The sequence below is a fragment of the Gobio gobio genome (genome assembly GCF_949357685.1).
Source record: "Gobio gobio genome assembly, chromosome: 24".
Lineage (NCBI taxonomy): Eukaryota > Metazoa > Chordata > Actinopteri > Cypriniformes > Gobionidae > Gobio > Gobio gobio.
The window spans coordinates 30,641,049-30,653,140 of NC_137120.1; the positions used below are offsets into that span (position 1 = coordinate 30,641,049).

The window sequence follows — 12,092 nt, forward strand, 5'->3', positions numbered from 1 at the left end:
AATAATTTAATAATTGTCCAAAAGGAACAGAATTATTATTATTATTTTTTTCAGATTGCAGAGTAAAGGCCTGTTCACACCGGGACGATTTTCGTGCGCGTTTATCGCCGACGTTTAACGCCTCGTGACTAAACAAAGGGCGCAAATGTGAGTGTGCACACCGACGCGCAAAATGCCAGGCATAAAAGCGTCATTTAAAAAAAAAAAACGCCTCTGGTTCGTTTTTTTTATTTTGACGTGGCGCGTTAAAACTGGCCGACCAATGAGATCAGCGCTTTTGTTCATGTGCCTGGAGCTGCTGAAGTGACAGTAAAACACGACTTGGTGGCGCTCAAGCACAAAACGCTCTTGCCGAGCACACATTGATACGATGAGGAAGTAGTAAGTAGACAAAGAAGAAGATGAGCTGCTAATGCTGCTTGCCAGTTAGCAAAAAGTGTGTGAATGGTTTTGGCCATAGACATAATATATCTGTGGTTTTGGCAAGCACGTATATACTGTCTCTCTTCTTCTTCTGTGTGACAAGCGAGTGTCAGAGGCGTAAAGTGCCGCAGCACCATCTTGTGTACCGGGAGCGCTATCTACTGAATGAATGTGAACGTTCACTCGGCGCATCGCCAGTGAAAATCGCTTGGGTGTGAACACTCAAGACGCGCCGAAAAACGTCACGAAAAACGCTGGCGATAAGCGCGCGCGATATTCGTCCCGGTGTGTACAGGCCTTTAGTACAAAATCATGTGGTGAAATGTGGTAAAACTTTTCGGTTTCACTATTTTAAGGTGTCTTTGTTACACAGTACTTAAATGTATAATTACAGAGTAATAAACGTAATAAAACTAAATGTACTTACTATATGATTAGGGATTGTTTGGTTTAGGGTTAGTTGCATGTAGTTATGCATAAATGTATAGTTATTACTATAGTAACTGCATGTAACGTGTAACAATGACACCTTAAAATAAAGGGTTACACTTTATTTTAAGGTGTTCGTGTTACAGTGCAAGTATACATTTAAGTACTGAGTAATAATAATTAACTACATGTACTTATGACATGTACTTGCATGTAATTATGGATAATTTATAGTTATTACTACAGTAACTACATGTAATAAGAACACTGTAAAATAAAGTGTTACCACATAAAGTTGAACCAATATTACATTTACAGAGTCATACCATGCCATTTGTTAAGATAAGATTATGGCAAACTACTCTTTTTTTAGTTTCAAAGCTTTCATCCTTTTGAGGCTTTTTCTTCCTTATGATATAAAGACAGTTGGGTCACTTACATTTTTGACTTTATGCCCTCAAAAATATTATAATGAATTTTAATTCAGAAATTAAAACCATGTTCATCATAGAAGAGGTGCATTCAAGTTGCACCATTGTATGTATGAATGGCATTTTTTATACATTTTTGAAAAAATAGATCCTGACAAAGAAACTAGACCCTTTAATATCATTCTCAGGAATACTAAAATTACAAAGCCTCCAAGGACAGGAGCTCAGCTCCATGAGACAATTAAAACAAGAAGTCCTTCTCAGAAACAGGAAGACCACTACTGCCCTCTGCTGGCTGACAAGCCGTCAACCCTCAATAAAGACATTCAAACCTGGTGGAACTAAACGCTCTACAAATTCAGTCACAGGACAGAACAGAATCTTACCAAGAGGGTCAACGCCTGGCTTCCCAGGAACGGGGCGAAACTGCGGAGGAACGCTGGGGCCTGGCGTAGACGACTCCTGGGACATGGGCGTGCCAGGCTTCATCCCTGGAGTGCTGGACTTCTCTCTCTGCAAGGTTAGGGAACACATTTACACACATTAATTATTCAGGTATATAGTCAAATATTAAATAAAAAAGATGCAGCAGTAGTCAAACTCAAGTAGAGTTCGCATTTTTAGGAGACTAACAAGGAAAGGTGCGTGAACAGTATTGTGATGGAGTGCGCTGCAAGACTTGAATTCGGGGGAGGGAAATGAACTTGTTCGCTAAATGAGCAATGCATTTGTTTAACATCAAACAAACATGTCTGTGTGCGTTTTCGAGGAATATATATGTACCGGTGGAGGCTCTTTGCTGCGTGAAGGAGAAGCAGCACTGCTGGAGGAAGCCAGCGAGGTCGGACTGGCCTGGGGCAGAGGCTCCTTACGGGAAGGAGGGAGTTTATCTAATCCGTTCTCTCTGGAGGAGTACGACTGCACGCTTCTTGGAGAAGAAGGGTCCTGAGGGAACGCAATGCACATGACGATTTAATCAGGGAAAATATGGCCAGCCTTGCTCTCATTCTTTAACACAAACCGACCTCGTCAACGACCAAATTGTCATCGCTCTTCTCAGCGTCGCTGCCCTGAAAGAGAAAGCGCCTCAGAGTTGAGTGTGTGCTTAAATCAAATAAAGATCATGTTTATGAGTCATGTAAATTTAACACTTACGTAGTCGGTCATAAACTCCTTCTCGTCTGCTTTTCTCTTTTTTCCGTTGCTGAGGTAGTCTGAAGGCCTGCCTTTGTCTCCATTTGAGAGTGAACTCTGGAAGAGAAAGATGAGAAAATGAGAGTGGAAAGGCAGAGTAGGAGACCGAGGATGTGCGTGTAAGTGTGTGTGTGTGTGAGCGAGAAGAAAGAGATAATGATGTAGGAGACGAGGGATAAATCAAATCAGCTCCATAACTGCTGGACCCACAGGCAATAGAGACGCCTAATGCATGACAGTCTGCAATGAGAGGAACTCAACTAGAAAGAGACAGAGGGAGAAAGAAAATGGACGGATACTACTGATACTCACAGGTCCAGGTTCACGGTCTGTGTGGATCATGGGAAGGGCAGGTAAACGTCCCCGCGGCCAGTCAAAACAAACCAAAAAACAAACAATGTGACTATGACAGTCAGACAAAACTCACACTCCAACAGACAAAACAAGGTGTTGGATAAGCCCACAGCTAATAATAACAAAAGCAGATTCCTTCAGTTCCCCCTTTCATGTCTCATTGATGAAATGCATGAGCTGACAGACTTCAAAGATGAACTGGTCAACATTTCAGACAGGGTAGATTCTCCATTTTATGAAGGACGTATGAGTGGTGCAATGCAAAGGAAATTGCTTTTGTGATTAGTGGCTCGAGTCTGGTCTATGATATTCTAATATCTAGACACAACTCAGATCTCTTCTGCTGTATTTTTTTAACCCATTTTATTTTATTTGCCCAGTTAAAATGGTTAAGGTGCAAAATTTTGTGGGTGATAGCCAGAATCTGCGGAATCAGGAGTTTTGCGCGAGTGCAAAAATGTTATCTACGCAAATTTTGCACATGTTAAAAGTTGGTCATGCGGAATATTTCTGTCTGTTGCGATAGTCACGTGTCAGATTATGCGATTTTGACTCCTAAATTCTTGTCGTGCAGTGGACAAGATCCAAGTCAGACGACAGATTGCACGCTGCTTCCTGACCAATAATCGCTCGCCGTCTTTAACGACATGCGTGATGTCATCGAGAAGGCGGAACTAGCAACGTTTTTTCTGTAAACAAAGAGTGTAAACAAACAATGGCTACCGAAGAGACGTGTTAGCTTAATGCTAATTCCTGAACACACCAGGATGCTGAAGCGCCTTCGCTATCGTTTGCCAGCATTTATCTTTTGGTTATCTCTCAAGGAAACGTCATAAAGGCAGGAGTATTATTGCCATAGCTCCACAAACCTTTCCTCCATTGCATAATTCCACATAACAGCACCAATAAAATCGTCTCCCTTTCGTTAAAAATTAAACATGCTAATCTTTTTGTCCATTTTGGTTTTACGAATCAACACGACACCCTACGTCAAACAGATCGTGCCAAAATCGAGAAGATAGTGTTGTCTGAACCCGGCATTAAAGGAACACGCCGAATTTTTGGGACTTTAGCCCATTCACCGTATCCCCCAGAGTTAGATTAGGCCATACATACCATTCTCATCTCCGTGTGATCCATAACTCTGTCTGACGCACCCACCGCTAGCCTAGCTTAGCACAAAGACTGCAGGTAAACGGCTTCATCTAGCCTACTGCTCAATAAGTGACAAAATAACGCCAACACATGTTGTGATGTGTATAGTTACATTGTACATTATTTTGTCTCTTATGGAGCAGTAGGCTAGATGAAGCCGTTTACCTGCAGTCTTTGTGCTAAGCTAGGCTAGCGGTGGGTGCGTCAGACAGAGTTATGGATCACACGGAGATGAGAATGGTATATATGGACTAAAAAAAGTCCCAAAAAGTCGGTGTGTTCCTTTAAACAATAAGTTTAATAATATATATTATAATTTTAAAAGTTCAATTTCAGTTGGACTAAAACAATTCATCTTTCTAAAACACTTTATTCTAACTGAAACCATGCCAGTATGGTTTTTGCAAAGTCAAATTAACAGACCTAGATGAAGCAATTGTACCTCGTCTTTGTCCAGCTTATACACATTAATTAGACAACAATTGGCCGCATGGTTTGTGCACTTGCTCCAAAAGATCTATACGATTACGTATTTGTGACATCCCATCGATTACCCATTACAAATGAACTTGTAAAGGCTTTTATTTTGTTAGTTCTGTTCTTGGTGTTAATAAACTGGTCAAGTGATCTGTCAGGATGATTTTATTTGTTATACCTCTGTGGTGCTCTGCTGCGGCGGCTGCCGCCACTGCCTCCAAATGGGCTCGCTCGTCTTTAGAGGCCAGCTGGGCACCAAGGGCCCCGGACAGGGCTAGCAACCCAGAGCCGCCTCCCAGAGCCAGTCCTGGGTGAGACAGTCCGGAGGGGTGAGGGGCCATGGGCAGCCCCTGGGCAGCATGCTGGGAAAGGTGCTGGGCCTGCAGCTGTTGCTAGAGGGAACGAGAGGAAGAGGACGATGGAGCGAAGAAGGAAGGGCGGGGGTCAGAGAGAGGGGGGAGAAATAGATGAAGGGAGTGTGGGAGATAAAAGAGAGCGACACAGAGGCCGAGATGGAAGTGGAGTGAAGAAACAGATAGCCAGAGGAAATGAAAATAGCATGAGGAGGAGGAGAGAGAGATGAGAGGAAAGGGAGGGAGAGAAAAGAAGGAAAAAAAATACACACACAGTTAAGACTTGGATCTGCACCACAGACGAAGAGGCCGTTACAAAGGGAATGCATTCATGACCCCTTCCCAGTGTCCTGGGAGTGAGGGAGCCCAACGAAATGGTGTCGACCTGCTCTAACGGCTGGGTCAGGGAACAGCACTGCTCCAGCATTCGCTAATGAGCACCCCAAAATAAAATGAAAGCTGATGATGGCCATGTGAGAAATCAAAACGTAAAAAGTGAATAAAAACACGGGAAATCAGATGTGAAAAAACGTAAAATGGGGATGTCAACTGGTGGCAACTCAAACCTCGTCCTAACTATGTGCCACATGTTGCGACGAGTTCTAAAGAGAAGGTTTTTTTAATTATTTACTCATCTTCATGTTGTACCAAACCTGTACGCGGTTATTTTTCTGTAGAACACGAAAAGAAAATGTCACACATTGTTCTTTTCCATAGAACAATTGTGTCTAGACACTCGTCTTCTGAAGTCATACAAAAGCTTGGCATGAGAAAGAGAGCGAAAGTCATTATTCATAGATCTTTTAGTCCGTTGAAGCTTGCGTATAGATCCAAATATCATGATGGGTTACTTATGTATCAATTATGAATTTCGACAAGCTTTCGGATAAAGCCATCACATGGCTTCAGATAGCTTCACAAATAGCGCACAAGTTGTATGGATGACTTTGTGCTTTTTTATATTATGGTAACACTTTAGTGTAGGGTGGGTCCATTTCTCACTGTTAACTAGTTGCTTATTAGCTTGCATATTACTATGATATTGGCTGTTTATTAGTACTTATAAAGCAAATATTGTTGTCCACTTCTTTGTATTTGAAAGCTGATAACCGATATCTACCGATAAATGTAAATCCAAATTTTTATATAATTTTTGAGAGCCTGATTACAAAAACAAAAGTCTCACCATTAAAAGCCATGTCCCAAGCACACAATTATAATGTTGTCATTATAATTTTATGTAGCCTATATGCATACTTGCGCTTCACATCATTATTTTCCTTTTTCAAGTGATTCCAATCATATTTCAAGCAATTCAAAACCATCATGGTGAACAGTGTGCATCTGAAGTGTCTCAGCTGAAGGAAATAATTCATTATTTATCGGCTTTAATATATCGGACATATTCTCTTATTGGGCCGATAACGATAATATTAAAAATAAACATATATCGGCCGATACCGATATGGTGGCTGACATATCCTGCATCCCTACTTACTACTAATAATAGTTAGTAATTGGTGAGAATTGGACCCTAATCTAAAGTGTGACCAAAATTATCTTTTTGTGTTCCAAGGGGGAAATAACAGCATACAGATGTACTAAGACATGAAGGCGACAGATTCAGTACGACAACATTTTCCGACTTTTTTTGGAGTTTGAGCATCCTTTCATTTTCCGACAGGCTCATAAAAGTAAAAAAAAAAATTGTCGTAAACGGACCCTAAAAATGTATCCGACTGGGGTCGAGAACCCAAAACCACGCCTTATACCACGCATTCTTAACATAGAAAAGTCGACTAGTTGTTTAGCCAAATGACTAGTCGATTTAAAAAATATAGAGTATTGCACATCCCCAGCCAAGTTATGAAAGTGCAACTTTCCACTCTTTCAAAAATATGAGCAAACCATAAAAAAACTGCAATGACAACTCAAGAGGAACGTGTTAAAAAAAAGGGATGAAAAGATGGAAGTACACACTGTGGGAGGCAGAGGGGGGAGTCCACGTACCCCTATCGACGCATTCAACTCCCCCATAGTCACCTGTTTGGCGCGCTCCATGGCCTGGACCACCTGCTGCTGGTGCTGTGGACGGAGGTCAAAAAATGGCTGTCAATGATAAACAAATAACAAGCAACAAAACAAGGCAGATGGCCACCCTAGTGTGTCTTTGTGTACTGTGCAATTTTCATTTTCTGGTGTATGCGTGTGCGCGCATTTTGTATGAATACACACACCGAAAACAGGAGGGGGAAGTTGTTTTTCTTCTGTCAGGAAAAGCTTTGGGCAAACTGTAAGCGTTTTTGTGGAAGTGGGTTTACAAGAATAACAATAGGCTTCCCAAAGGCATCAGAATGAGAGACTGTGTGAAACGTGAGGAAATATGAGAGGAAAAGAAAAAAAAAAAAGTGTTATTGCGTGTGTGTGAGAAACAGAAAGAGCGATATTGCGTGCGTGTGTGTGTGAGCACAAGTGAGTGAATTATCAATCACAGAACGTCTGAATGCAATGTGGCATGTGTGAGTGTCATGATGTGTAGCTGTGGGACTAAGTGTGTGTTGGTCTCATCTCACCTCCTGCGACAGAAATGGAATGAGCTGGGCACAAATCACATTCAGCCGTTTGGCGATCTCCGTCTGCAGAGATATGGAGAGAGAGAAGGATTTAGAAGCAGAAAGAAATAAAGCAAACAGAAACTGATTTCATTTTGCAGAGTTATATCCATTTTTTTTTTATGTACAATTTTTAAATGTTAAATTACCTTTTCCTACATTAGTATGGCTATTTTATGATGGTGATGAAAATACTATTACTACCTATTATTTTATGTATCTAATGTATAACCACGACTAGCAGTTATACATTAATAATTAATTTACTACTACTAATAAATAATAAATTATTATTATTATGCATCTAATTGTATAACTACTACTAGTAATAATGATATTAATTTATATTAATTTAAATTCTATGATTATTATCATCATTACATTTATTAATAGTACTAATAGTAGTTATACATTGGGCGAAGGAATACATTTACTACTACCAATAATAATAAATTGATATTTTATGCATCTAACATTAGTTATACATAAGATTAATTTACTACTACAACTTAATTATTAATAATTACAATATTATAATAATGTACTATTATTATGCATCTAAATGTATAACTACTTATAGTAACAATAATATTAATTCACTTTTAACGAATTGTATTAAATGTATTAGTAGTACTAATATTAGTTATACATTAGAAGAATTAATAAACTTACTACAACACATAATAATAATAATAATATTTATATTTTTATGCATCTAATTTACTACTACTAATTTAATAAATATAATAAAAGTATTATTATTATTATTGTTATTAATATTATTGTTAGTAGTAGTAGAAGTAGTAGTAGTAGTCTTATTTAGTGATGTCTAACACTCCCACTAACTTCCCGCTCAGACAGAAAGAGACTGTTTGACTGAAATATAGTCTGACCAACCAAAAGTGAGCAAATGTGTCCATAACTTTCCTAGCTTACAATAACTTGCATATTTACAAATAATAATTTGTTTACCTGCAACTACCTTTTACAAACCGATATACTGAATTGTTTTCCAAAGAGTAGATGCCATGAACAGTGCAAATTTTGCCTCATAAAGCCAAAAGAATAAACCCAGCCAATTAGATCAGCTATAACCCCTTTTTGCGCACAAAGCATCAAGCGGCCCATGAATCTTTGGGCATGAGGCTGAGGTTGAAATTACAGTTACAGACTGAAATGCCTAAGCAATAGTAAAATATACAATCCTGTCCAAAACGCATCTACCGAACCGAGATGTTGTAAGAGTGTAACCTGCTACCTCTGCTCACACAGCTAGTAAATATTTTAGCCCTCCACATCTGGCTCATGCTAATTGTTGCGCAGTGAGGAGAGAGGATGCCTGAAATATTCATGCCCAGCATCTGCTGCTCCGGTCCAGCCGAGAGGAGTGACGCCTCCCCGTGAGCTGTCTTTCTGGAGGTCACTGGTCTTGCCCTATTGAGCTGCGGAGTCTTTTGAGGCAGTGCTGGGGGTTTCCATGCTAAGACCATTGTAATCTTTAACCAACATCCCAAACAAGAGCTCCCCCGAGCTGAGGGCAACCCTCCCCACAACTGTTTGTTTTGCCAACAGGTATAAACTAATAATTGTAATTTCTATGTTCACCCACACACCACAACATTTCTCTTAAAAGTATAGTTCAAATCACAAATGTCTGACTTTCACGTTCCAAACCTGTATGATTTTGAAACACATAAGATGATATTTTGAAGATTGTGCAGGTCACTTTTTAACAATGCAATGAATGGGGACTGGAGTTTTTACGATTCAAAAGGACACAAAAACACCATAAAAATATCATGATAGTGATTCATACGACTGTTCTTAAAGTCATACAACAGCTTTGTATGATGAACAGACCAAAGTTTAAGTCATTATTCACAAAGAATCTTAAAAGGAACACTCCACTATTTTTGAAAATAGGCAAATTTTCCAACTCCCCTAGAGTTAAACAGTTGAGTTTTACCGTTTTCGAATCCATTCAGCCAATCTCCGAGTCTGGCAGTAGCACTTTTAGCATAGATCATTTAATCTGATTAGACCGTTAGTATCTCGCTCAAAAATGACCATAGAGTTTCAATATTTTTCCTATTTAAAACTTAACTCTTCTATAGCTACATCGTGTACCAAGACCGACGGAAAGTGAAAAGTTGTGATTTTCTAGACCGCTATGGCTGGGAACTATACTCTCATTCCTGCGTAATAATCAAAAATAGTCCCCAGCAGGCTCCCTGTGCAATGTTGTTTTCACGTTGGTTATGTTGACGGAAGTTAGCCTATTTTCAGGCGCTGCGTAATATCATTGCGCCGCTGCACCCATGGTACGGCACAAAGTTCCTTGAGTATAGTTCCTAGCCATATCGGCCTAGAAAATCGCAATTTTTCAATTTCCGTCGGTCTTACGACATGATGTAACTACAGAAGAGTCAAGTTTTAAATAGAAAAATATCGAAACTCTGGTCATTTTTGAGTGAGATGCTAACGGTCTAATCAGATTCAATGATCCATGCTAAGCTATGCTAAAAGTGCTACCGCCAGACCCGGAGATCGGCTGAATGGATTCGAAAACGGTAAAACGCAACTGTTTAACTCTAGGGGAGTTGGAAAATTTGCCTATTTTCAAAAATAGTGGAGTGTTCCTTTGACATCTAGATTTCAGATAGCCTTAAGATTCATGAACAAAACAGTGTTATTGTTAACTAAAACTATTCAAATAAATTCTGATAAAAAAAAAAAAAAAACTGAAATAAAATAAATGAACAATTGCCCTGTAAATTAACTGAAATAAAATAGGCTTAGGCTGAAGTACTAAAATAACTTACTAAATAGAAATAAATATAAATTGAAATATAAAAAAAGGCATATAACAAAATTACTAAACTAAAATGAAAATAAAAAATATATATATATATAAATAAAAGTATATAAAATGTATAAATAAATAAAAGCTAATTAAAATATTAATAAATCATGTAAAAATAACACTGGAACAAAACATTCTTTTGAATAAGATATATTTAATGAATCTGTTTAGTCAGTTTCCAAAATTATTAATTCTAAAGAAAATCAGACCGATCAGTTCTCAAGTTCAACTCACTTAAATTTCAGTTTCTTCATCACACAAATGTATTGTATGACCCATGGATATTATAGCTAAACTAAAAACCATAAAAAAAACACTAATAATAAATAAACTTTAACTGAAAATAAAATATAAAACCCTTCAACTGCAGCTAGTCGCCAATAAAACATTTTCATTTAGTTTAATTTTGTACTAAAGCTAAAAGAGAAATAAAAAAATCACTATAGACATATGTAAAAAAGAAACACTAATACAATTAGTTTTACTAAACTTTAAAAAATAAAACAAACTATAATAGTATCTCAATGATACTAAAATAACATTTACTTTTTTGCTCAATTTCACATCCTTTTTGAATTCACTGTAATTGCCCGTTCTTCAAAATACCTCTTTGCATGTCAATATATTTTTGGGTGAGTATATAAATTTGAATCCACTTTCCCTTTTCCCTTTAAGTGAATTACTGGCTGTGTGAAGAACAACACCCCCCCCCCCCCCTCCCTTCAGAAAAAGAAAGGAGGAACAGACCCCCACCCCCAACTCCTCTATATCTATCCATCATAGCCCTCCCCAGGGAAACACAATGATTTCTTGTTAGGGAATGGCAACTACAAAATGACATCTTCAGAGGAGAGAGTGGGGGAGGCTGGGAAAAGGGGAGGGCGGGAAGGAGGGAGGGAGCGAAAGAGGAGAAATCAGAAGAACGAGAAAAAAAAGAGGCTAGAAGAAAGGCACAGTTAAGGAAATTACAGAGTGATGGGAGATGCAGAAAGATGAGGGGGGGGGGGGGGGGGTAGCTACATTAGAGAAGGGAATTCGTGGAGCATGTCAAAAAAGAAGCGCAATTGAAACGGAGGGAGAGAACAGACGCTCCGAGAGCACTGACCTAATTTAAACTGACCTGACATCTGCACGAGAGAGAGAGAGAGAAAGAGAGAGAGAGAGAGACTGAGCGAGGAGGGTCGGGAAATGCAGATGCAGTACGCAATTTATGAGGAAGTCACAGCTAGCTACTTTTAGATAAATCGCACAATCGCTCTCGTGTGTGTGTGTGTGTGTGTGTGAGAGGGGAAAAGCGAGTGTGTGCTGCAGACACGTTATTTGTTGATCTAATTAGTTTGTTTGCAGATTAATTTTAAAACAAGTGCCACGGGCCAGACCTAAGAGGATTTCAACTATATAAAACGGCTGTGAAAAAAGATCCCTGCATAATTGAATCTGAATTATGAACCCTACAAAAGATAAAAGGAATAATAAAACTCTTCAGCACAAAATCACTACGTGACACTGAATAGGCATTTTTACACCGAGAGCCCACATTAAAACCGCTGAGTGTTTGCATGTAACTAGTGATGGGTCACATTGGTCAACTAGTCATCCAACAACTGACTAGTGAGGTTGATGTATTTTTTGTATTTTTCATTTAATAAGTTCTGAAATTGTTAGTCAAACTTCTTTAAATCCCCTTTGGAAATGTCTTGGTCATTATAAAACCAAAACGAGGGGGGAAAAAATGCTTTTGCAATTGCACTTTATGACCATTCCATTTTGGCTTGACGTAAATCGACGTAAATTTGCTTTA

General features: G+C 38.8%; 1 protein-coding gene across 12 annotated transcripts in view; it reads right to left on the reverse strand.

Annotated features, from left to right (window-relative positions):
- tle2a (TLE family member 2, transcriptional corepressor a) overlaps positions 1-12,092 on the reverse strand; it is a 40,138-nt gene that overhangs the window by 8,454 nt on the left and 19,592 nt on the right. For 3 of the 12 annotated variants that reach the window (XM_079808562.1, XM_079808552.1, XM_079808555.1), the window contains 8 exons: positions 7,390-7,452; positions 6,797-6,901; positions 4,642-4,855; positions 2,790-2,851; positions 2,439-2,534; positions 2,309-2,353; positions 2,067-2,228; positions 1,670-1,796 (listed from right to left, as the gene is read on the reverse strand). In XM_079808562.1, coding sequence (XP_079664688.1) covers positions 1,670-1,796; positions 2,067-2,228; positions 2,309-2,353; positions 2,439-2,534; positions 2,790-2,851; positions 4,642-4,855; positions 6,797-6,901; positions 7,390-7,452 — 874 coding nt within the window. The remainder of the gene's footprint in view (positions 1-1,669; positions 1,797-2,066; positions 2,229-2,308; positions 2,354-2,438; positions 2,535-2,789; positions 2,852-4,641; positions 4,856-6,796; positions 6,902-7,389; positions 7,453-12,092) is intronic. The other 9 variants (XM_079808554.1, XM_079808561.1, XM_079808563.1 and 6 more) reach the window with 6 other exon arrangements.